The sequence below is a fragment of the Exophiala spinifera genome, assembly GCF_000836115.1.
Source record: "Exophiala spinifera strain CBS 89968 unplaced genomic scaffold supercont1.2, whole genome shotgun sequence".
NCBI lineage: Eukaryota > Fungi > Ascomycota > Eurotiomycetes > Chaetothyriales > Herpotrichiellaceae > Exophiala > Exophiala spinifera.
In genome coordinates, this window is record NW_015622514.1 from 2107353 (window position 1) to 2133671 (window position 26319).

At 51.6% G+C, this 26319-nt stretch overlaps 8 protein-coding genes across 8 annotated transcripts; 4 read left to right on the forward strand and 4 right to left on the reverse strand.

Moving 5' to 3' along the window:
- Positions 1-855: 855 nt before the first annotated feature.
- PV08_03072 (uncharacterized protein) lies at positions 856-2709 on the reverse strand (the record flags this gene model as incomplete). The annotated part of the gene is made up of 1 exon (XM_016377429.1): positions 856-2709. The coding sequence occupies one exon, from the start codon at positions 2707-2709 to the stop codon at positions 856-858; it is 1854 nt and encodes a 617-aa protein (XP_016238999.1).
- A 1592-nt stretch (positions 2710-4301) lies between these two features.
- Positions 4302-7109, forward strand: PV08_03073 (uncharacterized protein; the record flags this gene model as incomplete). The annotated part of the gene is made up of 1 exon (XM_016377430.1): positions 4302-7109. One exon carries the CDS (start codon positions 4302-4304, stop codon positions 7107-7109), a length of 2808 nt encoding a protein of 935 aa, XP_016239000.1.
- A 558-nt stretch (positions 7110-7667) lies between these two features.
- PV08_03074 (60S ribosomal protein L35) lies at positions 7668-8230 on the reverse strand (the record flags this gene model as incomplete). The annotated part of the gene is made up of 3 exons (XM_016377431.1): positions 7668-7905; positions 8002-8147; positions 8228-8230. 3 exons carry the CDS (start codon positions 8228-8230, stop codon positions 7668-7670), a joined length of 387 nt encoding a protein of 128 aa, XP_016239001.1.
- A 409-nt stretch (positions 8231-8639) lies between these two features.
- On the forward strand, positions 8640-9428 carry PV08_03075 (uncharacterized protein; the record flags this gene model as incomplete). Its single annotated transcript, XM_016377432.1, has 3 exons — positions 8640-8699; positions 8756-8869; positions 8925-9428. The coding sequence occupies 3 exons, from the start codon at positions 8640-8642 to the stop codon at positions 9426-9428; spliced, it is 678 nt and encodes a 225-aa protein (XP_016239002.1).
- Positions 9429-12744: 3316 nt separating this feature from the next.
- On the reverse strand, positions 12745-13794 carry PV08_03076 (uncharacterized protein; the record flags this gene model as incomplete). Its single annotated transcript, XM_016377433.1, has 1 exon — positions 12745-13794. One exon carries the CDS (start codon positions 13792-13794, stop codon positions 12745-12747), a length of 1050 nt encoding a protein of 349 aa, XP_016239003.1.
- A 367-nt stretch (positions 13795-14161) lies between these two features.
- Positions 14162-16404, forward strand: PV08_03077 (uncharacterized protein; the record flags this gene model as incomplete). Its single annotated transcript, XM_016377434.1, has 3 exons — positions 14162-14669; positions 14720-14892; positions 14944-16404. 3 exons carry the CDS (start codon positions 14162-14164, stop codon positions 16402-16404), a joined length of 2142 nt encoding a protein of 713 aa, XP_016239004.1.
- A 626-nt stretch (positions 16405-17030) lies between these two features.
- On the forward strand, positions 17031-19399 carry PV08_03078 (uncharacterized protein; the record flags this gene model as incomplete). The annotated part of the gene is made up of 2 exons (XM_016377435.1): positions 17031-17745; positions 17802-19399. The coding sequence occupies 2 exons, from the start codon at positions 17031-17033 to the stop codon at positions 19397-19399; spliced, it is 2313 nt and encodes a 770-aa protein (XP_016239005.1).
- A 986-nt stretch (positions 19400-20385) lies between these two features.
- On the reverse strand, positions 20386-21828 carry PV08_03079 (uncharacterized protein; the record flags this gene model as incomplete). Its single annotated transcript, XM_016377436.1, has 1 exon — positions 20386-21828. One exon carries the CDS (start codon positions 21826-21828, stop codon positions 20386-20388), a length of 1443 nt encoding a protein of 480 aa, XP_016239006.1.
- Between the last annotated feature and the right edge of the window lie 4491 nt (positions 21829-26319).

The window sequence follows — 26319 nt, forward strand, 5'->3', positions numbered from 1 at the left end:
CTTAGACGCCATCGTCTTGTGGGCGTGGATCTGTATATGTGAATCTATAGGCGTCGACCTAACGATCTCTGATAACGATGTTTCCTTTCCACGTATTGAGCAAATGGAGAAAGGGGTTCACTTACTTACTGACTACAATGGAATCAAGCCAAAACATGACCAAGACACCAGTTTAATATCGGCATTTCAATTTTGCATGATGTTTTGATGTAGAATCAGCAGTAGTGACGTTGACACTGAATCCATAGCCACAGGAATGGTAGTGGGAACGATAGTGGTGGTAGCTATTATCACTGAAAGAGACGCAATTCTCTCTCTATTCGTAGTAACAGACCCGATCGTGTGCGTCCCTGATCTAAGTTAGACGCGGGACTTCGCCAAAAGCAACGCATCTTTCTGCTTCTCCACGCAAAAAATGCAAAGAAAAGAAACCCCCTGTAAACTGAGCCTGCCATCCGTCGAAAATTCGAAACCTGGTCACCGTGAAAAATGCATCGACATTTCGCCAGCGTGCTGTAGCTGGCTACTTATCTACCTGAGGTAGGCATGCTAACTCCCTGCTTTCCCCAAGAGCCGCCTCTAGGAAACCAGATCTCACTCATAACGGTTGCACGCATGCTCTAATGACCAAAAGCCCGCTGATAACGCGTAGGCTGCTCCATCCTTGCTCTTGAGCAGGAGGAGATGGAAGAAGAGAAAAGAAAGAAAAACATTTCATAACACAAAATGCGTCGTCGTCACTAAGTAAAACTCGACTCAACACCAAACATGATATTCACGATGGCCGGTGTTCCACTACCGCGGGACCTTGACTCCTCTTCCTGTTTGTACGTTCGCAAAAGAGAAGAAGCAGGCCTAATTCAATAATCGAACCATGTCAGAAGGCACTCTTCCCGAAGGAGAGATCGTTTCGCCATTCGTCCAGTCGCTACTGTAAGGGGGTGGCGTCTCTGGAGCTGGACTTGGTTCCACACTCGAGTACTCTGATTTTTCAGGACGAATAACTGTCTCGTTCGAGTACCGTCTCGGCGACAAAGGTTCAGGCGCGGGCTTCTTATTCTGCTGCGTGATTTCGACAGATACATTTGGCTTCGTGACCTTCCCATTGATACGTTGTTGCGTGGTTGGTCCTCGCGAATTTGTAGACGCACGAATCTTTGTGACTTTGTTTTTGCGATTGAGCGACGTCTTCGGCTTGCCGGTCTTGGTTCGGTTCTCTTTGCCGCCTAGAACATCTGCAATGCTTCTTCCCGAGCTGGCTGGGTTCTTTACCTGTGCAGACGCTGCCTGCTCACTGCGCTCTCCAACTTTGAGCTTGATGCGCAAAGGTGGAGTAGCAGAGCTCTGATTTTTCTTGGAAGAGTTTGCGTCTCGATCACCGTTTTGGCTGCGCGGGGGTGTAACAGTGTGAATGACAACGGAAGGCAACAGTTTCTTGCCACCATTTTCTCCCTCGACTTTGTTTTCGCTCTTTTTCGGGGAGGCCGGAATGACGACCTCGATTTGTGGTTGGGTAGATCGAGCGGCTTCGAGATCGACCGTCGTGTGGTTTTCCACCAAATCCACGTTCGGATCGTCCCATTCTCGCAAGCCTGCTAAACGAGCCACCTCATCGCTGTCACCCCTCACCACCAAGTCCCACAGGTTTTCGAGATCTTTGCCAGGTGGAACGGGGTCTCGATTGATCCATATCGTCGTGCCTTCCCTTCGATCCCGAACAATCTGGCACATCTCGTGGGCGATTCGCCTCACCGCTGGAATTTTCATGCTCGTGCCGACTACAATCACTGCATCTGGCCTCGTTCGGAAGTCTGCTGTCGTCACCGCGCCAATGGCCTCGTCATCCGGGTTGTGTTCGTTGTAGAGGACAATCCTAGGCCTTAATCTGCCAACTCCATGACTGCGTTTCCCAGCGTGCTTTGTCCGCAGCGCATCAGCTGCAACACATTGCGGGCAGAGTGGAGGCGTTGGTCCGTCGAACAGACTTGCTTCGAATTCAGAGACATGTCTACATTTTTGACACATCATCTTCTCTAGTCCTCCGTGCAATTGGATAGTCTGCGGCCATGGCGCCTTGTGGTTGAGAGGAACTTGGGTCGTCAGAGGCGGCAGAGAGCATTCGAGGCCGTCTACGTTCTGTGTATAGAGTCGCAACAGTCGTCCCTCTACAGACAACCTTGCCAGGAAACGGTGAAAAGCTGTCGGCTTGGCGTTCTCTGACATCTTGGAGAGCTTCCTTACCATGTCATGAAAACTCGAGGTGGAATGATCGTCCTTGTAGACTGAAGCATCAAAAAGCATTTTCCCAGAGCTTTTCAGTTTGTGCTCGCCCTTCAGACTGTTGAATAAGCCTTGTGAGGACCTGAAATCAGGGATCCCTGCTGAGACGGATATGCCGGCTCCTGCAATAACAACAATTTTCTTCCTGCCTCGAACCGCCTTCAGCAGCGTATCCAGCGCCTCTGTGCGATCATAATCGGACTGCGCAGTGTCTGAAGTCAAATCAAGATGCTGTGTAGTCCGGATTCGTGGTTCGATCTTTCGTCGTTTGCGAGCAGGGGGCATATCATCGCCGGCATGTTGCGAGGGTGGGGGAGTGACAACCTGGAACCCAGGCGGTGTCGTTGGGGAGCTCGGAGGAGAACTGAGAGGAGAGCTTGGTATAGAGCTCAAGGGAGACGACAATTCGGAAATGTCGTCGGCGTCCATGGTTGTTATTGAGAAGTGGAAGGAAATGTGACTATCGCATGTCTCGATCTGCTGGTGCTGGCGAAAGAAGGATAAACGCCTGTCTGCTCAAACTTGTGGTACAAACGACCGAAGGAGGTGCGATCCGGAGTCAGCTAGTTGGGGGGTTGGAAAGGGTGTAGGGGGAGTGCAAAATTAGTTGGGATGAGGTTGTTGTCAAGAGTAAGTGAGGTGATGATGAGCTGAGGAAAGAGAGGCGCAGTTTTACAATGCGAGGCTGCCACCGGCTTTGGGGACCTGGGGGGACTGGTTGGACTTGACTCGCTAAGGTCCCCAGGGACAACAAGTGGAGGGAGAAGACGGAATCGTCAGCGGCTGCACGAGCGGGAAAACAAAACGAGGGAGATGCACAACACAAAGCGGATGGTGGACTCGGACCAACAACCTTGCCTAAGGCTGGAAGCAGGGCCTTTGTATTGTATGTATACTGTACAGTGCACAGTACTCGTACTGTGTGCTGCTGCCATTCATTCAGACGAGGATCCGCAATCGGCACGCTAATGAGTTTGAGACGAGCCCTGCAAAACAACAAAGAGCCAATAAGGGTGGTGCTGGGCCGCTTCGTGCGTGAGAAATCTCCTAGGTCGTTCCGGGGGCCTGCATTAACCGTTTGGGGCACCCAGTCCGCTCGGGGGACGCCTGTCGACGCCTTCTTCATGCCTCATGTTGGGCACTGACTGCACCTAACGAAACCCCTAGGCACGAGAAGAGTGCGCCCAGGACGCCCCGGATGAACCTGTGCCTGGGTCCTGCAGGCCACTAGGCTGCGTCTCCCCCGTTTCACACGCCCAGCTTATTGCAAACGTCACACTTCTTTCACTTTGGTGCCATCACTCGAACAGCAACATCACTCTATTGTACGAACCATCGTGTCTTTCGGGTCATCCTGTCGTCAATAACTCACTGAAATTACCGGATGTCTATGCTCCCTGGAGCAGCACTACAACGGAACATCTTGTTGGACAGACGCTGAACACAGATGAAGTCTCATCCTTGCACGCTGTATCGACCGTTTCCCGGGCTACCATCTGCACCAGGCGTGTGGCTTGACCCTGACGCCCCCATCCGACCCTCGCACAAGCCACTGGAGAGCCACAAGGAATATCCACTCGCTTTGCACGGCCAAGCAGAGAGGCTTCGCGGGAATTTCTGACTGCCTTCTTACCAGCGAGTCCCGGAGAGGAAGAGAGCATAGAGTATTCACAAACTAACTAGATCGTCCTGAAGGCACCCATCGGAACTGCTACGATTGCGACGGGTCTAGCAAGCCATACTCTCGTCTCCCTCCGAAAAATCCTCGAATCGTGCCGAAAATGGATCTGGATATGCAATCATAGGATGATGTTGACGATGATCAAATCGAAAAGCGATTCACCGACATCCAACCGGAGCAGCTGGGATTCATGAACAGTCCGTCTCTGGAAGAAGAATTTGACAAAAGCTTTCTCGAGCACGCGGACTCAAATCGCCTTGGTCCCGACGAAAACTCCGATCAAGCCCGAGTTCACGGCGACACTCAAAACTACTCATAGAATGAGGATTGCCCTATCATCATGGAGTCGTTGAATTCTCTGAAAACAAACCCTCTGGAACAACCGGATGACTTTGCCTCCGAGGCATTTTTCAATCAGAACACCCTGGAACAAATTCAGCAACTGGATACCAGTACTACTCTAAATGCGGCGGCGAATGTTGTCCTTCCCACAAAAGCAACCATTCTCGACCAGCTCCAGCGAAGATGGTTTTGCGGCTTTTCGGAGCGGGTGGCTTGGTCCAGACTTGGGCATGTTGCCAGCATCTCCGAAGATGGCTCATCCGTCCGTGTGGAATGCTTGCATTACAACTACAACTCCAAATCGTGGGGACTAGAGGAGAAGGTCGTTCTGCCAACGCTATTCGAGGACGCAGTTGGCCTTCTATTCAGTGGTCATGGACAGGATCTCGCCGTTGTTGATGCCAAAGGTCGCTTATTCATTTACCAATGCTCTCACATCGCCGTCAACCGCTTCGTTCTCGCTAAATCGGGAGACCTCGACGAAGTGAACGATGCCTCCCAAGTCATCGGAATAGCATGGCTGAACCAAGATCGTCAAGACAGGGCGAGGAATATAGTTACCCATGCCACGAAGAATGATACCAGATGGGTACACACCAACGTCCGAGCAAAACCACTGGGGCCGTTCTTCCCACACGGACTTGTAATGGTTCATCATTCAGGCACCGTTGCATTCTGGTATTCACGCAATGACGGACAATATATCAAAGTCACTCAAAACTTGAACATCATAAACGACACGCTATATAGTCACGCAAGCCTCTCCCTCAGTGCCAATCACAGAATGATGATGGCGCTGCATTCCAGTCAAGGGGAGATATCCGTCTGCTTCATGTCAATTGCATGGCCTGCCTCTACATCCAACGAAACAGATCTGCCGACTTTAAGTTTCAGTTTCATTCCAAGCCAGGTACAGGCCTTTCCAGTGGGATCTGCCGCTATTCCTGATTTATATGACCCAAATTCGTGGCGTTTGAGCCACCTTGAATTGTCACAAAGTCCTGAGGTCGAGAACCAGCCATCAGGTCCGGTAGCAGTCGTCGCAGTCTTCACAGGCATCAACAAAGCTCACAGTATTACTGACCCTGGGGCGCTCACCGGAAGCATGATCAGGAAGTGGTTCCTCACTCCCGTCCAGCGGAGTTTGCATCCTCTTTTCGAAAGCTTGCCGTCGAAAGGTCCTGCTAAGAGTGAGCCGACTTCAGTTCTCACTTTGCACGCTCAGTCAGAGAAGATCGAGCAGGTTATCGTCACAATCCACCATGTCGACGGCCTGAAGGCATATGTTATCACGACAACAGAGAACCGTACCGACTTTCTGAGTTCCGAAGACTTTTCGCCTGTTTCGTTCGCTGCTTCAGTCGCAGAAACTACTTCAATGGCACAATCGGGCTTTACCTATCCCTTTGCGGACATGAACTGCCCGTCATTCTCAGTAAATGCCTGTGTGAGAGCTGATGTCGGTCTTGACGACAAAACTCGGATCGCTGCCCTGGAATATCAGATCCAAGGGCCAGTCCAACAGCCGCTTGATTTGAATCTTGACGCGGCTGTCGCTTCGTTGAATCTGGCTTTTGCACGAGCGTGCTGGAGTAATGCCAGCATCGACGATGTGATCATGTGCGCCCAACACTCTCTTCCTCACGACGTTCTCCCGTCCGTCGTTGTTGGCATGTACCGTACCCTCTTCAGAGATACGGAGTTCATTAACGAAAAGACTCCAAACTCCGAGTTGGAGCGCATCTTTCATAAGCAGGTTATGGGGCGTGTTATGGCCTATCATGCCATGCTTGTAGCCCACTGCCCTCAACTACCTTCAATCGCCTCTACTGACGGACGAGTTGGCAGCTGGTCCCTCAGCGCCCAATGGGCCTGGGTGGCCAGCAACATCCGCCACACTGCAACATTGCTTTTCATGAATCTACGTGATGTTGCGCACGCCACCGCTACTATGTCACAGGACTACTCGGACATGCTGTGTCTAAACATTCGGTGGGGTTTGGCCGTCATACGATGGATTGTCAGTACAATCCTGGAGGTCAGCGATCGTGAGACCAACCCTGAAATATTCAATGGAAAATCTGGATCTCTAGGTGATATCAACGGCGACGGCACTCAAGGACTTGTGGCATTGTTGCTAAATATTCACTGCTCTCGAGTGTTCCTAGTCGCCTTTATTCGTGCGGTCAGGGCGTATGCTAAAAGCGCCGAACCCAAGACCAGGCACCAGTTACAGGTTTTGCAAACAATCCAGGCCCACACTACTGGCAAAGGGATCACGTTCCCTGCAATCGAAGCGATGCTAGAATACCGCTGGACAGCGCAGGGTGATGTTGATGGCGATATTGCAGCGACAACAATGCGACAGCTCGAGATGATGGCCACTGGTGTTGTGCCAGAGTCATATCAGGGGACCATCAAAATCTTGCTGACAAAGCTGTTTAACAGTCCAGCAGGTTTGCGGGCGAAGAATCTGATTGACAGATTGAAGCTGTTCACAGATCACATTGATCTGGACTACATCTTCCTCAATCGCGATGTACTCGGCAAAAGTCAAGACGATGCACGTCAGGGAAGGGTCATCTACGATGTTCACAGGAAAAGGCCTATCCCCAATGGTGTAATGGAGCCTGGCGACCCTCAAGAATTAGTTGTCAGACACTGCTTGAGGTGCGGGAGTTTCAGCGCTGACATAGTGGTCCCTCCACCCGACTGGGCGAGCAAAGGAGTGGCTTCACTCCTAGCCAAGTGCATCTGTGATGGTAATTGGGTCATTGTACCTTGGAAGCAGTATAGTGAGGGCTGATAAGAGTCATGAAAAATAGGCTCGCAAGTGCAGCAAGACAAAGACAGTGCTTGCATGGCCAACCAAGACTTGCGCACAAACATATGTGCTTTCGAAGGACGTGGGAGATTCTGAAGAGCTTTTATCATACGAGTGGAATGGTGTGGGCGTGAGCTTGGTGCTGGTCTGTACTCATAGCGGATGCCAACGATTCAAAATATTGACACACGTGCTCAATCCTCAATTAGTCAACAAGGAAGACAATATAGGGAACGTAATGTGTTCATGCATTTTTGGCCATTTATTTTTTCTTTCGCCTTAAGCAAAGTGAGCAGGATAAAGCTGCCAGAAGCAGTCGGCATCCCATCTCAACACGCACATCCCATGCCTAAATATGCTGCACAAGCAGGACCGCAAAGAGCCCGGTTGTCAAAAAAAGAGGTGGAAACATCCATGCGTGATAGTGCCAGTTCTTTTTTCCGCAGACAGCACGCTTGAAGGTACGGGTTGGGTCATCTAGACTCTCCCCCTTCGAATCAATGCCTCGCTTTGACACAAACCCCTTCAAACCCGACTCGTTCACGCCTCGGCCTTGATGGCGTACTTTCTCTGGGGGAAGTGAATCTGCTTCTTCTTCTGCTTCTCGGTGATTCTGCTGGCGTCCTTCTTGCTCAGTCGTCGGCGGATGGCGCGAGTCTGCTTGGGTCGGAGGTCGAGAGGGAGGTACTTCTTCTTCTGGTAGAACAGGCGCAGTTGGTGTCTTTGGTTGGCGTTGATGACGGTCAGGACTCGAGCGATCGACTTTCGGAGATCGTGTCTAATTGCGGGAGAAAAAAAGAGAGTCAAGGTCAGTTCCATCATTTTCCACTCGGACATTTGAGACGGTTGGTGGTCTTGCGGTCCGCGAACGTACATTCTGGTGAGTTTTGAAGAGGCACCGCCGGCAATCTTCTGGACACGGAGCTGACCCAGCTCGGTCTTGAGCTCGTCGAGTTGCTTCTTCAGATCATCGCGGCCCTTGTTCCAGAGCTGGCCGGGCTTGACTCGAGCGTTGGTCGACTAGAGAATCCCCAATGTCAGCATTTTCCCTGTGCGCAAAGAAAGATTCGAATTCGAATTCGTTCCAAGGGGAGCCGTACCATCTTGGCTGATATGTGAACCTTGTCGACGTCGGAAGTTGGTGAATTGAGTGTTGAAAAACCGAGAGTCGCAGATTGAGTCGTCGTTGGACTGCGCGGACAAGGCCCTCAAATTTCGATAGTGCGGACCAATTTACGCCAAGAGTGTTCATCACGTGAATTTATGGACCAGGCCGGATTAGGTCAAAGTTCGGGTTGGTGCTCGAGCCTCGTTTCTTAGTGCTGGGCCGTCACATGCAGGAGAAGCCTAGGGAGCCTAGACTGCGTTTACTCCCCAGTGTACTCCTGTACTTCGCATCTGTACCTTATACTTATGTTGCCGAGTTCAGCGCCATGAGATCCTCAGTCGTGCGAACCAGTCCCAAGTTCTAAAGACTGCCACAACCTGCCTCATCGAATCTCTGTTCATGGGATGGCAGCCGGCGGTGGGTGGGCGCAATTGCGTCAACAGATTAGGACACTAGAGAGTCAGGTATGCGATGTGGAAGAATACTGGATGTCGCTATGACTGACTCTGTATGTTTGTAGACCGAGGCATTATTCCACACGTACTCGCAATTCGCCTTTACCCCGAACTTACCCGCCAAACCCTCGGAAGAAGAACAAAGGAACGAGGCAGAGATTGAAGAGTTGCTCGACAAGGTCAGCATCGTGCCTGGCTAAATGTGAGATACGTGGCTCTAACATTAGGTGCTAGCGGGAGCGTTTAATATCCCAACTGTCCCGACTTCTGGACTCGGAGAGTGCCTTGAGCACATCTAGTCTGAAACAGAACAATCTATCGCGACACCGCGAAGTCCTAAGCGAGCATCGACAGGAGCTTCGACGGATCAAATCCTCGATCTCAGAAGCCCGAGATCGCCAGCATCTGTTGGCAAATGTGAGGTCCGACATCGACGCTTTCAGAAGCTCAAACCCGGCCGAGGCCGAAGCTGAGTATATGCTTCAAGAACGGGCACGGCTTGATCAAAGTCACAATGTGATTGATGGAGTCCTAGCCCAGGCGTATGCCATCAACGAGAACTTTGGCATTCAGAGCGAGACGCTGGCGAGTATCAACCGCCGAATCACGGGCGCGGCAGCACAGATTCCGGGCGTCAACGGTCTGATTGCAAGGATCGGTACCAAACGGAGAAGAGACGGAATCATCTTGGGCAGTTTCATTGCCTTTTGCTTTCTGATGCTGCTGTACTTCAGCTGAGATAGGGTCAGGTAAGATCCTTATCACCTGAAATCTCGTGGTGCCCGCAGGTCGCCACGATGTCGTTGAAGGACAGAAGGACAGAATCAACTATAATGCCAGTCACAACTGCGAAAGACAACGACGGTCGAAAACTTACAAATCTCTGCTGCATGACGGGATCCGCCTTGGAACAAGAGGTGACAGCGAGCAGAAGTAACTTTTCTCTTTTCAGTGTGCATGTCTCGAAAAGCATCGTGCTTGCATCTCACGATCAGACCTACAACGGCCTGGCGAAAGAGCTACCGTTCTGGTCGACAGCTTCCACAACAAGACAAGTACTGTGGTACGGGTGTCATGCTTTAACTCAGTATCAGCTTGCCATGAGTCTAGACTTACGTCAACTCAGATCCTCACCAAAGGAAACATTTCATGGTCTCGGTCTTTCCTATATTCAGTGGAAGTTAGCATGCGATACCGTGGTGGCGTTTGTGTTAGGCGTACGCGTGCCATTACCTGGGCGTTCTGGCGGTGTACAGTTTCTAGGGGACTATAGTACCTTATAATAGCATTCAAACGAACTGGGTTCGATACTCCACCATAGGGACAGATTTGCTCTCCACTCCTTATGTTCTTCATCTTGATGACATGCTACCTCACTTTTGCCTATCGTATGGGCGACTTTGGCGACTTTTATATTCCTTGTATTTGTAGTTTGACGACAAAGTGATCATTCTATCACGGTCGGCCACACCACGAGATACAATGGTTCTGCAGGAGGAATTCGGTACCAAGGTGTTTGGACTGTACAGACACTCGACTGACTTGTGCCTGTTCGACCCTCAAAGATGGATGACCATTGAGAAGCGAGCTCTCGGTAGGAGCATTCCGTTTTCTGGCCTTATGGTCTCCAGGACTCCTTGACTTGAAGAGTGTATGACGCGTGTGAATACGAGTGGCTGTTGCCGCGTTCCGGGCACGAGTAGTTTACTTTCCCTATTGCTCGTCCCCGGCTCTAGGCTACGTGCACTCTAGGCTACGTGCACTCTCAAATCATCTCCCGGTGCCGACGAAGACATTGGCAGACGTCAGACATCAAGGTGAGAACGGAAGCCGGCCTGGGTGCGGTGTGCAAGGGTTAATAATTCAGCCAGGAGACCGGCTCACGGAAAGTAATCAAGTGCCTAGGTTTGTACGGAGTACAACACGGTGTAGTATAAATGTTGAAACGATTGACGGATTCTCCGCCGTCGTACCTACTTGTACCTACCTTCTGTAGGTTAGCCCAGGTTACATCTTAAGGCAGTTAAGCATTTTAGTATCCATTCCCTACATGACTATCTGTCGAATCTTATTGGAGTGCACTGGCCTGAACGTCTGCCGAATTCCCGAGCGAGAGAAGGCAAAGGACAGAGAAACTCTGAGACGACGAGCAACTGCCAACCCGGACCAACAAGCTGGGCATTCTTGATCCTGGCCAGTCTTTTTTGGTCTGCCAAATGCCGAATGCCAAATGCCAATAATGCGGCTTTTTCTGGTCCTCAGTCTCTCTAGGTAATCTATCTTTGCCAATGACGCCGGATGATTATGATGGTGCCGAGTGAACCACCACCCACAACCTCCATCCACAACCACCACCGCCACTACCACTGCAATACATACAAACACACTCACGCAACGGTATGAAACAGAGAGCACGTCTACTCTCGTTCTGCAGTGCTCGTGTCTTTGTCATTTTCATTATTCATCCCAGAATTTTGTACCGTTTGCAGCACAGTTCTCACCGAGGAGGGAGAGACACCGCCTTACTGTACGGAGATACTGATCCTGGGCACCGGTGACCGTGGCCCAGAAATCGGCAACTCTAAATACTGAGCTTTTCTCTTTTCTCTTTCCCTCGACCATCCGCTCCATCCATTAGCACTTTTGCAAAAAGTCTTGGATTGTGGGTGTGAGGCAATTTTGACGCTTTGATGGCCCCGGTACGAGTTAACATTGCTACTACTCTTTAAACCTGACTTAACGACTTCTTGATACGAGAGAAACTTTACTTCAGTGTTCGCTTCCCGAAGGTGGTGGACTTTTATTCCCTTCTTTTTCTGAATAATCTTTCAAAATCCTGGCCCCCATTACTCATCCGTACACGCCTTCGAGTGATTCCTATATCCGCAACGCATACGAGGTAGCGCGTGAGGAGGGTCGACGACATACTATACCATAATAATCCTCTTTCTTGTCCCATATCTTTGGTCCTCTGTCTTTGTCTGTCTGCTCGGTTGTGAAGCTTGGAAAAATCAAAATAGGACTTGGCTTTCTTCTTCTCCCTTCTCTTCGCACTACTCACGCCGTATCTCTGTGGAAACACTTCTGGTACTCAATTCATTGTGCGCGCTGGATCGCTGCATTCGGGGGTCAATCACAATAAACAAATCCGGATTTCTACATTCAACAAAAAAAACTCAAAAACAAAGAAAGAAATCCTTGCTGGACGGCTGGTTGCTTGCTTGCTAAAAAGTCACCAGAGCAACAAGTTTGCTCGTGGGTCAGGGAGAGACGATTTGTATTTCCTATATTGACCGTCCTGGCTTGGTCACTTTCCAAAAAGGGGGACTGAGGAATGGACATTATCATCCCCCAAAGCCAGAACACTATTTGTACAAGAACAACAAACATAACCTCCCTTGTCGGTCGACCAGATCACCGGCGAATCCGACACTGAAGGCCACGGCTGCCCGACTCTACTTGATTTTCTTTACCTCGCAGTTCAGTCGATCGGCTCAGGTATCTCCGAGACAGTCCGCCCCCTTAAAGAGTCAGTCATAGTCCGACGATTCAGACACAAACGTCGGCAGAAAAGAAATGTGTATCTACTACACGTACCATTGGAGCTGCTGCCCAGGCACCGCACGCCCGGCTCCATACTATGTTCACTCAATGTGCGACAAAGCAGCTGCTTCTTCAGGATCAACCAAGAAGACCACTGGAGGCAAGGACAAATCCAAAAAGTGTAGGGTCGTGCATGAGATTCTGGACGGAGCGGAGTCAGACGAAAGATGTCCCAAGTGTGGGTGTGTATACATTGTTTCCTCGAGTAGAAGACCTTTTGCTGACTGCGGTGTTCTAGCGTGAAACCGGAAAATTGTGATGCTTAGGTCGCATTGACCATGATGATTGAACGACTGAAATCTGGCTAGCGGTAATTGTGGCAGGCATTGCGTCGATATTGGCGTTGGAATCTGAGGTCTTTGGGCGAATTGAATTTGAACGGAGGTGTTTGATTACAAGGGCAGTTCATTTGAAACGTCGTCAAGGGCCAAGGACGACGGTGATATTCATATTATGACGACCTGAACTTTCGTTCTTCTTGTATCAATCTCTGAAGCGCGGCATTCAGGCCCGCGACTTCGCCTTCCCATGCATGGCCGCTTCCGGCCCATCTAATCTTACAGCTAGAGTCAACAAGATAGACATAACCGACTTGGGAATTCAGAAGCCCCATTGCGTCTCGCACATCGTCCGTTAGGCCTCGCCGAATGTCTCTTGGGAGTTTAATCATGAAATATTTGTCCCAGCGGTCCTCGGGGATCATCCTCCGTAGTCGTCCCCGGAACATCTTGACGAGCCATGCGCGAACCCAGTCTCCTTGGATGTTGACATCGACTCGTTGGACAAGGCCGTTGCTCGTTGCGATGATCCCAGACAAGTCAGGGTTGTCTTTGGGGCCGAAAAATGTGTCGACCTGTTCCTCGGCCCACTGGCCGGACTGCATGCCTATGAGGGAGATTTTACCAGTGATGGTAGGTGTGAGGTCTCTTCCGCCATTGGGACCGTCTCCTTCTGTTGCAAGTGTCTGTCCCCAGATGTTGGGGAAGTAGAGGGCCTTGTCCCGCCGGAACAGGCGCTCGTTGGACACGAAGCTCTTGCCCTTGTAGTGTTCCGTGCGATTCCATTCTTGGAAGTAGGGTCGGAAATAGGAACGCAGGTAGATCCGGCGACGCTCAAGGGCTTTCTGGTAGTTTGCAAAATCCTCCTTACGCTCGCGCAGTGAGCGAGTGTCGATAGGGCTGTTCTGTCCCGGCAGAGGAGGATGTTCAAGACCTAGAGGCCGAGAGAGAACGGACGGCGTGAACTTCTCGCCTCGCTCGCCTCGAGGTATAGGGATTCGAGAGATGGCCGACACGGCGTCAGGGTTGCGGTCCAAGCCAACATGTAGAGGGATAGTGGGCTGCTTCGGGAGTTCTTGTTGCTTAGGAGCCGCTGGCGGAGCGTTCGAGGACGAGGCGTGCCTTATGTGAGGACGCCATGTCCGATGCGTCCTGTATATGCACCTGCTGTGCGGTCGGAGCGCGAGAGCAACGAAAAGGCTGCATATTTCCTCTCGTCCCATGTTCGAGCTTGGCTGCGGAAGACTCCAGGAGTCGTCGTAATGATTGCAGTACTCTGGTAGCTGTAGCTTGCTCGTTTGGCACACTGAGTCCGCAATACTAGCCATAATTTTCCAGAGCACGTCACATGACCACGTGTCACAGTGGCTTACACGTCAACGCACAAAGAAAAGTCGCGTCGCCCACCATGAAGGACTTTTGAAGTTCTCCCCCGCCAATGTCGTTTGCGGTGAATGCGCTTGATTTCTCAGTGACACCCTGAAACAAAGCCTGTATTCCTGTGCTGCAGTACATGGAGCTTTCTATGATTATGAAGATCCAACACGGCAAGTTTTCCTTTCATTATTCTCTCACCAGCCAGACCACAGCATGGCATCATACCCGAAAAAAGAAGAAAAGGCCAGGTTTTTTGAGGATTTATATCGTTTAGATGATCTCATCAGTGGTGATGAGAGTCAGAATGAACCATCAAACGTTTCGTGCGAGGTACACCATGCCGCTCAACCAGCTAGATCCAGGGAACAAACCCAGCAAAACGACGGTCATCATTCCAGCAACCGATCTCGCCATATCAGCAAGGTTCAAGGCAAGAAACGATTGCACGAAGGGTTGTCACAATCAGCACCGATTATGATCGACGATGAAAACGTCAGTGATGTTGAGAGTTCACCAAGCCTCGGTCAAGCACCAACGAAGAAGACAAAGACCGAGGTGGGAGCTAAGGGTACCGTCAAACCACCCAAGGCCTCAGTGAAGGAAATGGAAAGGAATTCTACAAATATATCAAATCTCAAGCAACTGAAAAGGAAAGTTCCGAAGAGCATGAACTTGACATTCGTCCCGACAGAACTGCAATTCTTTGAGGGGTTTGTTTTCTGTAAGTCTCCTTGCTGTCTATCAATACCTTATGTTGATGGCATCCAACAGACTTTGTCCCCAATAATGACGACAATCCTGTTCGCCGTATCAGAATATATAAAAGTGTGCTGCTGGGAGCCGAATGGGTGCACGAGTGGTATGATGATGTGACACATATTATTGTCGATCACAGCTATACGATGACCGAAGTTGCAGACTCTTTTCCCTCCGGGAAGGTTCCGGTAAGTATTACCTGATCTAAGATTATGTGCCATCCTTACCACAAGCTGTAGGAATGTCCAGCTATCGTGCTCGAAGACTGGCTTGTGCAGAGCTTTTCGCTGAAACAGCCACAAAATGTCAATAGGAAACAATTCTTGGTTCCCGGGTTTGAGCGTCGTCAGCATGATCATGTCGAAGCTCCTCCTACGGCAAATATGGATTTGACTCGACCCAAAACGCCAATGCGCCCGAAACCTCAATTGAAGAAAAGCGATATTACCCCTTCTAAGTCACCTTTTGCTGGCGAGCCAAAGGCGGACAGAGCGTCAACGAGAGCAGACGATCAGCTTCGTGTCGCTATCCAAGCCGTGAAGGACATCGGCTGTTTGTCCATGAAACCAAGCTTCGACAATGCAAGTGAATCTCAGCACCAAGACGAACAGGATCTTGCCCTTGCTATCCTGCGCCAGGACGACAAGATGCGGAAGCAGAATGCCGGTTATCAATGTATGGAGAAGCATGGCAGTGGTACCAGTGACACAAACCCGAACAAAAGAACCATCGAGAACCTCCAGGAGCTGGCAACACTCTACGACCGTAAAGGCGATCACTGGCGCACGACAGCCTTCCGTAAAGCAATTGGCGCACTCAAGACCCAAGAAGAGCTGATTCGCACGAAGGAGCAAGCGATGTCATTGAACGCCATTGGCGAGAGCATAGCTGGGATGATCGAGGAATTTGTGTCCAAAGATCGAATCCGGAGACTCGACGAATCTCAGAAAGATCCGCGTGACCAGACTCTTGAGCTCTTCATGGGTATCTATGGTGTTGGCGCTCAGACAGCGGCATCGTGGTACTCCCAAGGCCATCGCACTCTAAATGACATTCGCCGGAAAGTCAAGTTGACTCCTTGCCAGCTCGTTGGACTTGAACACTACGACGACCTCCAACAGCGCATCCCTCGTGACGAGGTTGCTCACCATGCAACCATTGTCAGAAAAGCTCTGAGAGCCGCAGATCGCGGCTTGCAGCTGATAGTGGGCGGTTCTTTTAGAAGAGGTAAAGCAGACTGTGGAGATATAGACTGCATCATCACCAAAGAAGGCGCTGACATACGTCACATACGAACACTCATGTTGGGCACAGTTATTCCAAAATTGACAGAGCAGGGGTTTTTGAAGGTTGCGCTAGCTACGGGGACAGGGGAAGATGCTGCAAAATGGCATGGATGCTCGGCCTTGCCAGGCATTGAAATATGGCGGCGAATAGATCTGTTGTTCGTCCCGTGGGCGGAACTTGGAGCCGCCCTGATATACTTCACCGGCGACGATATCTTCAACAGGAGCATGCGGCTCTTGGCGAGTAAAAAGGGCATGAGGTTGAATCAGCAAGGGCTCTACAAGGACGTGCTGCGAGGCCGTGGACGAGAGAGATTTACAGAAGGGCAGCTTGTGGAAGGGCAGGATGAGAAACGCATTTTTGATATTTTGGGCGTTCCATACTGGAGGCCCGAAGACAGACAGATTGGATGATGACGACGATATGACATCCATGTGGTTCAGCCATGAGATAATGCCTCACCATGCACAACAGTTCAGTTCCTGCAAAAGAAGCCAAGATTCCTTACGGCCCGACAATCCAAAAGTACCTACGGAGTACGAGTACTAGGTACGGAAGGGAGAGAGCCTTGCAGGATGCATGCTACCCTAAAGAGGAAAAGCGTGTCGCTTGGCGAAACGTACCAATCATGTTCCCACAGTCGTTTCTCACCGCCCAAATTTATCCAACACCGCCTGTGAATACTGCCCGTTCAATATCGCGACTTTTGGACCGAATGCAAATCATAACAAAGTGAGACGAGTTGACCGGTACGCCTTCATCCATTGTCTTTGCACACAAGAGAACGGTCTCGTCGCTATCCCTGCTCTTAGGTCTCGTGTGGACCGAAGAGTTGGGTCCGGCACAATCGTCTGTCTGTGTGCGTGCGCGCACGATATTGACCTCGCTGTCTCCGCTTGTCATTGACATCCCAATTCGTGGTGTCCCCGCGGGTAGCCACATCGTCCAATCTGGTGAGTCGCGTTGCAAGCGAAAGCGGGTCTGCGCTGACATAGCAGAGAACAGATTCACTATGGGGAGGAGAGCCCATCCACTCATCATGGATTACTTCGAACGCGGAGAGAAGATTGGTGATAGTTCGAACCGCTATGTACACACCTGCAGACGGTGTCTTCAGGTATTCCCCAAAGGACGCATGGAGAACATGACGAAGCACTTGACGAAGGAGTGTCCGGATATGTCCCTGAAGGAGCGTCTCCAAGTCATCCTTCGTCTGAATGACCTGGCTCGCTCCGATGTGGATCAGAGTATATACCCACTTGTACCTGGAAGAGGAGGCAACGAGGTAGAAGAAGATAGCAACTCCTTCAACCTGTCTCGAGCATCGGCTCCCGAACTTCACACAGCTTCGCAGCAAAGTGCTCTGGAAGTGCTAGCTGAGGCATCGCGTCAGCTGTACAACCCTCTTCAGCAGCAAGGCTTCCAACCGCCAGCTGCATCCCATCGCATGGACAACCCTGTTCAGCAACAAGACTTCCAACCACCAGCGGCTTCTCATCGAATGGACAACCCTCTTCAAGCACAAGGCTTCCAAACACCGGCGGCATCTCATCGCATGGACAACACTCTTCAGCAACAAGGCTTCCGACCACCGGCCGCGTCTCTTCACGTGGACAACATTCTTCAGCAGCAAGGCTTCGATCACCTCCAGCCACAAGCGCAGTCTGCATATGCTGAAGCACATCCTGGCCCCTCTTCAGAGTCCCATGGTCCTCCGCAGATCCATCCTGGCCCCTTTGACTCTCATTCAAATGGTATGTTTGCAGCACCCATTGCGATGCTTGGTTTTGCAAAGACTGACAGATATCAGACTTTCAAGACAGTAACAACATTCATGACGCCTTTGGTCGCTTGATTAGCACTAACACGCAAATCTCCGACGAAGTCTTTACAAACTTGCCTGCAACAGCCTTGTCACATGGATATGACTCATTTCCTGGCTCTCATGAGACATCGTTGCCACCTCTCTTGCCAGACGCCGGCCCACCCGATGCTGCCCCGGAGTGGAACAGCTTACCGACGACTACTGCTTTGGCCGAGAATATCCTCCCAGCAAGTAGAAATAACGAAGCCATCGAGCCCATCGAACACTCTAGCGCGGCGCCCGAACCAATTGCCTTTGATTCAGATGATCAGACCACGCCAGTTATCCCCAAGACAGCTGCACCTAAGAAGGCTAAGAAGGGTAGGAGACCGGGCCGATCGAAGTTCGCTCCAGATGCCAAGCTCCAAGTCGCGATGGTGAGGAAGATTGGAGCGTGCTCTCGCTGTAGGGCACTTAGAAAACCGTGTGAGCCTGTTGATCCAACCAATCCCCGGGGTGTTTGTAAGCTGTGCACCAACATGAAAAATCCTCGCACCTGGAAGAATGTGTGTATCCGGCCCAGACTGTGGGAGATCCTGGAAGCGTACTTTGCAAGACCACACGTTCACGCTGTGAACAGAGAACAAACCGGCATTACCTGGCTCAAGTTTGGCGGTTTGGTCCGTGTCGCCCATTTTGAGGGCAAGAATGTTGAACTGGGCGCCCGCTATCGAAGATCACAACTTTCTTCAGATGGCGATCTTTCGGAACTGTCTATTGCGCAGCAGGATGGCGCTGTTGTCATCAACGTTGAACCCAAGGACGATCGGGTGGAGAGGTATCTTAAAGCCATCGGTGAGGATGTCATTGCCAGAGAGAAATGCCCCGTCATCAAAGCCACCCTGCAAGTTGCGCACAGTATCCAGCGTGAGCAGCTTGCCAACCCCAGCACCGACAAGGAGGACGGACTCCTCTCCGACATCATCGAGCTTTGGACCGCCACGTCGTTGATGGTTGACCCGGACTTGAAAGCCGATTTCACTATTGTTTCCGGCCGTTCTGAACCTCTCCACGAAGTTAGCGAAAGCCAGAATGGCTCTACTTACGCAGCCATGGTCAACCAATTCCACGCAGTCCTCGAAAACCGGACCAGCCTTCTCTGCAAACCCACAATGCGTCGCTTTGAAGAATGTTGTGGCCATCCAAAAAAGCCCAAGACCTTCCAGGTTTTTCTGACGGCCTTCATCATGCTCAACTGCGCAGAGAGAATGTGCTGGCTTTTCCGTCGATGGGAGTCAGGTGTGTCAGTGTCAGCCCCATGGAGTCTCGTGCGCACTGCAAGCTCGTATGCGGACCAAGGTGCATTCTTCCTTGAAAGCGTATCCGTCCTATTGAGTCCACAAGCCTTGAAGCCTGACTTGAAAGTGAGTGAACAAACTGGTCTTGTCGTGGCGGTGAAAAGCGGGGATCCAAACCTCCTCACCTGGCTCGACAATGCGCGATTCACCGCCGATTTCGGCAAGAGACCCAACAACGAGCAGCCAGACTTCAATGATTGCAGGTCCATGGATGGGACGCTGTCTGGTCAGCTTCTGGAAATTTAGAAGCACGAGGAGTTGAAAGAATGCAAAGGATTATTTCCAAGCATCATCAAGGGGAGCTTTTTTTTTGCCACCAGAGGAGGACGAATTCCACCGGGCAGAAGGGCGTTCATTGATGGTCAAAGAGTGATTAGGGGCGAGGATGGACTGTAAGATTTGGAAATTGCCCACGACTGTATGATTACACGACGAGACGAAAGCACTGAAACTCATGCGTCACGAACGTTTGAGAGATGAGATACCCCATAGAGCTAGAGCAGGCCTGATGTCTTCATAGAGCCTGAGATTGTCATTGTAATTCCGAACAATTTGGAAATGAAGCTTCCTTCCGTGTTCTGGAAGGAGGTCAACAAGGGCCAACTACTATGCACAAGGAATGACACAACTCAACGAACTTCTATCTCTCCGTGACTCTATATAGAAGATGAAGGGACCTACGTACCTGATCCATTCTCGCCATTTGAGTACAGATAGGTAGTGTGATTACTGTTCCTGCAGGGAATTCTTTTTTCTCGGACAAATACCATGTCAAGGTCGTCGATGATACGCCGTCATGGTAGTACGACCCTGATGACTGGAAGGGTGAAAATCGGAAAATTGACAAGCCATGTTTGAAGGGATTGCAAATTGCCCGAGCGGGCATGTCTGTCTGTTGGACACAGGGTGCATTGATTGTGAAGGACAAGAAACAGAAAAAAAAAAGGGGGGGGGGGGGAGGGAGAGGAGGGTATCTTATCTATGTATCCTTGTCGTACAATTCACATTTATGGGTGGTCATGACTAGCTATCAAGTTTGGTATTTGTGCATCCTTCGTCGACCTATTGTATAATTTCGATCCCCCTCGCCCTGATCCTCCCGGTCGGAAGTCAAACTTTCGGATGTTATAGTACGTTCTATGAAAAGTTTGACCTTTTAATTTAATGCCCCACTGCACCTCCTCTCACTGCGAGACTACTCTCAATCCAATCCATGTCGGGGGTAGAAGTCATTATTGCCCATGTTGACCCTGGGCCACATCCAGTTGATGCATTAGCTCCGCAGTCTCTTTCTCCGTAGGCAAGTTGACAATGGTAAGATAGAAGACGTCCTTGTGCAGGACGCGACCGATGAGCCCCTTCTGGTCCCGTCGTCGCCTCCCCCGGCCCATCTGTGCATTCTTGATGTCGGCCTCTGTGAGCTCGTAGCCGCGCCAGGCCGCACGGCGCTGGGCACGCTTCGCTCGTTTCGCGGCCTTGGGGTCGAAGTGGCCTCCGGTCAGCAGGGCCACCAGGGACCCGGAGTTGACGGGGTGGTTGGGGTCGGCGAAGCGCGACGCGAATTCCTTGCGCGGAGGAGGCGTCGCCTCGGCCAGCTTGTTCCCCGGGTTCATCGCCACGTACCGCGCTTGGGCCCGTCGGTCGAGGTAGTCTCCCAGGAACTTGCTGGACGACTTCAGTGCGCTTTGCTTCCGTTCGGGCAAGGCCGTACCGTCCTGCGCCGCGCGCGCGGCCGCTGCGTCGATGGCGGGGTACACCAGCGGCGCGGATTCGGGGAGGGCCAAGTCGCCCTTGGTCACGCCGGACGAGAGACGGAGCTTGTTGAGTTTCTGGCGGATTTCGCTCTCGGGCGTCGACAGGGCCTTCGTGAGTGCCTGGTCGGTGGAGTTGAGGTCGACCTGCATGACCGGGTCGTTGGGCGAGTCGGGCTTGAACGTCATGATCATGCAGTATAACCCGCGAGGCATGAAGAGAGTCTCGTTGATCTTGTCGAGGTACGTGTTGCGTCTGTGGCGCGTTTGCATTTCCCTGCCGACGCCGGCTACGACTTGGACTGCCATGGCAACCCCCATGGCGATCGGGCTGGGAATCATCCCGACTGCGAACGCGGCGACGTTGATTACGTCAAAGGCGGGGTTGGCGCGAGATGAGCGATCGAGCTCTTTGATAAAGTCGAGGAAGGTCGCCTGGTCGATGCCCGCGCACTCGCCGAGGAGAGGCGCGTAGGCCCGGATGAAGCCTCGAGACTTGTCCTGGGGCCGACGCTGAGGGAGGATGACGGGGCATGGGAGCGGACGGTAACCCCCGGACGGGACGATGGTGAGATTGTGGTTTTGTACAAAGGCAGTGGCGACGTCGTCTGCCGAGGACGGGGTTCCAGCTGACGCCTCGTACGAAGGCGGCGGTTCTTCTAGCTCAGCCGCTGCTTCGTCGAGAGCCCATTCCGCACGGTCGGTGTCGAGCTCGTCGTCTTCGCTGTCGGACTCAGAGTCATCTTTGGAAAAGGACTTTCTGCCCCCTCTCGAGCTTTCGCCGACCTCGAGTGATTGCTGTTCATGAGACGACGTTGTCGCACTTTCTCTGGCGGCTTTCTTTTCTTTGCGGTCTGCAATGGCCTCTGATGCAAGCCCGATGCCTGAACTGACACCCTTCACAAGTTTGGTGATAATAGGCATGCCGAAATCTGATTTCTCGACAGGAGTGAAGAGCGGGGTTCCTGTCAGAGATAATGTTCCAGGACTGAGGGTGAATCGGGCGAAAAAGATAGAAGTGTTGATTTGAATGATCTGATGGTGTGGTTGCTTGTTTGCTGTCTGGCTTCTGAAGGGTACGGAGTACGGCCAAAATATATATCCCAGGGGGGCTTATAAACTTCACAACGGCAGAAAATAAAGACAGCTGTTATCAGGGCAATGTTTCGTGAGAGGAGATTGATAGAGGTTAGTCGTGCGAAACGGCCGTGCGTCAACAGCGAGTGGGTGATTCCCACGAGGGCACCGCCCAACTCCCCTCGCGGTCTGCTCCCAATCGGGCAAGATTTGCTAGGTTGGTCACAAACTTCTAGTTAGTCAACACCTCAAACGTCCTTGTGTTAAGGCTCCCCGTGGCGGGCGGTGGAGGCGAAAGCTTATCTGGTGGCTGAGGCCAGTCAAGTCCACCTAAACTCCAGCCAAGGCGCAGCTTAAAGCAAGCCAAACCTGGTGCTTGGGGCCAAAAATACCTCCGCGCACCAGCCACAACTAGCCTAGTGAGCCATCGAGAGAGCCGGGATAACACATCGGCCGGAAAAACCTATCGCCGCGAATGTTGCAGAGGGACGAGGAATCAGGATGAGCGTGTGCATGAGGGTGAGTACGAGCACAGCCAGGACAATTAGCGGTCGAGGAAGCAGGAAAAGCCATCGACACCGACATCGTTCTTCCCTGCCTTGTCCCAGACACTCAACTACACCACCACCCGTCGGCGTTTGCGGCCCTGATGTGTCGGTAGCCTTCCTCTTGCGCACCCTGCAGACCAACGTTGCGGTGCTCTCTCGCCTCACGACGGCGAACCCGAAGTGGGCATTGTTGGACAGCGTTGACTCCGGGCCCTTTTGATCGGATTTCGGTCACCTGGTCCTTTAGAAGCTGGATTGTCGCACTACTGGTGCTGGTAATACCCGAAGGTAAGTCGGAGACGGCAGTTAGCAGGGTTTTTGACCATGACACTGCAGGATTTCGCATGGAGGGACAGGCTCTCAACAATGCTGTCCTACGTTGCTTCTCCCAGGACACTCCAAAAAAGCGGTCAGCCATTCAATCCTTTCGTCGACTCACGGACCTTGACGTAAATGGGTCGCCGGACATCGTTTGGCATGTTGGACTGGATACCGACGTTGCGGACTGTTGCGGCCACTTTGGACAAACTCCGCCGTATACCTCGCACTGCAGAACTGACAGGTGACGCTTTCTGGCAACTCTACCTGCTATGGTCTGACGGATTTTGCCGAGAGATCGGAACATTCGGGCGGATGTTTCGAATCTGCACAGTGTGCAACTGACCCTGTGAGGGCAGTTCGAGACCCTTAGAACCAATGCCAAAAACCTTGCTGAAGTGTGCTTGTTCGAGGACTTTCCTCGAGTCTAGCCCCGTCTAAGGAATACTGGACACTAATCAGTACTTCCCCCGGACTTCGCACATATCGCGCTGATCAGGGATGAGGTTGTTGACTTTCGCGAGATTAAGGAGGAAGCCCCAGACAATGACGTACAGCACAATTTCGCAGGATCTCAGGATCTCAGGATGTTGCTATTAGCCTATTACTAAGTAGTCTCCATATGGTTGCGTGTATTATTATTGTGCCTGTACTGGCACGGTACTTTATGCGCACCTGCATCTCTGCAAGTAATACGGCTTTTGCAGAAAGAGGCGAAAGACCAACAAAGAACCGCTCTAATCTTTGTACTCGTAAGGACCGTGGGCGACCAAAGGACAATCGAGGCCACGGATGTTCCAGAAGTAAATAATTGGCACTGGTCTATTCTGGTTCAACTTGCTACACGATGCTGATGGACCAGCCGGTTGGATAACGCGATGACATCGACGGGAGATCTTGTCAACCTCGAGCAGACGAGTGAGAGATGAAGTCTGAATGAAGTACGGAGTCTCCGTAAATAATGTTGCATCCTTTCGTGCTGGACCCAGCATCTGCATGCACCTTTGCAGCGGTATCCCAACAATTCTTTTCTCCCCGCATTATGACCCCCTTGTCGGACAGCATCGATCCATTCGGGCGAGGTCGGCAACAAGTCTGATTTCTCCTAGGCGGTTGCTTGATCCTGGTCCTGGATCGTTGATTCTGCGTCATGCTGGAGCTGGAAGACTTTCGATTCCGAGGGATGATTCTATGGACCTGGAACTCCTGGGAAGATGGGCTACGGCTTGGTCTGTGCACAGATTTAATGCACCTAGCCATTCGACTGGGTGCGTTGCTCCGTATGTGTGTGTCTTCAGTACCTAGCGGGCACATGCCGGACACCGTTGTGGCCGACGAGGGAGTCAGGCGGATGCCAGTTCTCGTAGGCTATCGCGACCAGAGAATTAGCAAGATACTATCACTCTGACGGCGTTTATTTCCATGAGATCGACCAAAACGGAAGAACATGCAAAGGTCGCCCCTTTGAATTAGGTGGGGGAGATAGGCGATGTCTACGCGTCGTCGAAGCTTCCACTGTGAGTTAAGTGGACAGTTCGCTTGGATTTTGAAACATTTGTCCTGCAGCTCAGGATAGAATGCATGCAAGTTGCCTCTATTTTGCCGAGTTTGTTGCATGTGAGAAGAGCCCTGAGTCGTAGCTTGGCATGTGGCTCCGGCCTCTGGGGACTTTCTCGATCTCGACTAGAAATCGGTGGCCATGGGTGTACAAAGTAACATCACTCCTTCCATCGGCTCGGGTTTTTTGGCCTGGAGGTGGTGTGTGTGTGGAGAGATGCACCGCGGTCGTTGGCGGATGGTCCTCGGCTTTTGAGTTCATTGTGGCAAGGTCGAACATCCAGACGGTGCGAGTAGGAGAGCTGCACTCATCAGAGAGGCTCTATACTCCGTGAACTCTTCGAAAGGTCTGATAGCTTCTTGTATCGTTTAATGCTCTCTTAACAATGTACCTCGTATGCTATACGGCTACAATGTCCTCATCCATAGGACGCACTTGTCGCCCTTGGGACGCTAAAGGCCAGTGCCGCTCCAGGGATTATCGTGGGCGGACTGATGGGCTGTTCACTAAAGTGACGCAACGCAATGGATGCAGTGGGACTCTTGATCATGCTGGTGCCATTTCTTGGGGCCGTGCTGCGCCGGTGTCAGGACCTGCTTGTCAGACGTAGTACTGTACCTGTATGAGTAGGATTCACCTTGACGGGTCCTGACTCCTTGGAAAGAATCGAATCATCTTGTTTCGACTGTGAGATCGTCCTCAAACAATTCTGCTGCTCGTCTTTGCACCGACCCTGGAATTTGCCTTGCCGAACTAAGATTGGCCGGTGAAGCAACCAAAGACGGAGGCCATGGCTAGACACGCTAGACTTGGATTAGCCGTGGACCCTTGGTCGAACCCATGCGGCCGTGTTCCCGCTGATCAGCAGCGTACTGTTGCGGTGGTTCGTGCCCTGGTAAGGAGTCTGCACCCTTTATCCCTGCGGTCGCCGGTTGTGGGTTCCCTTTTGCAGAATATTGTTTTTCGGACAACAATACACAGGCTCACGGCTTTCCATATTGATCAGATCGTCAAAGGACGCGCCAGACCGCCCGATACGATTGTAAGAAACCAATAGGACTGTGCTCTGCTACCTGCGTCACTCTGGCTCGTAAGAATAGACAGAGGCATGTTTCGGGCCTGAGCATCGGTACGACACACCTGCCAGTCCAACCTGGTCTGAGCGTAGCATCACTTGTATTTGAGGCTACTCAGGTACTTGTTGGTACAGTATTATCATTGTAAATGATTGCCGTGTGGGAGCAGGTCGCCCAGGAGGTAGATTGGCACACTGGTGATCTGACGAGTGTCCGCACGGGACATTTTATTGCGCGTCAAGCGTTCATCACGAGTGAAACAAGCTCCTTTTAGCGAATAACAACAGTGAGCGAGTCGTGAAGGCGGGGTGGTTATAATTGGACCAGGCCGTGAAGAATGTTTCGTGGGGTGGGAGAGTCGATGGTTATGCAGATGGATGGCGGTAATATGCCTGGGTAGGGGGAACCTAGCTCTAGTAGGAGGCACCTACAGTGCGAATGTCTAGGCACGGAGTAGGTTAGGTAAGGATACTAGTTGGCTAGCAGGTATTGTAGGTACCCGTGAAACCCCTAAGATCCCCAGTGTTAGGGAGTGAATACCTGTACAGTTACAGAACTTACCGTACGCGACCCTATAGGGAGGACCTACTACATTCTTCGGCTTAACTAAGGGCGGCACTAGCTAATGCCCGTGAGTTGCAGCTGCCACTCTCTGCACTCTTGTCTCTCCTGATCCTCCCGCCTGCATGCGCCGGTCTTTGATTACCACCACCAGCAAAAACCTCCTTCCACTTTCCCATCCTCCCCTTCACCCTGCTATCTCACCAACAACCAACTCTCAACACCACCACCATCTTTCCTCCCTCTTGCATTTTGCTATTTCCCCTCAATTTGCCAT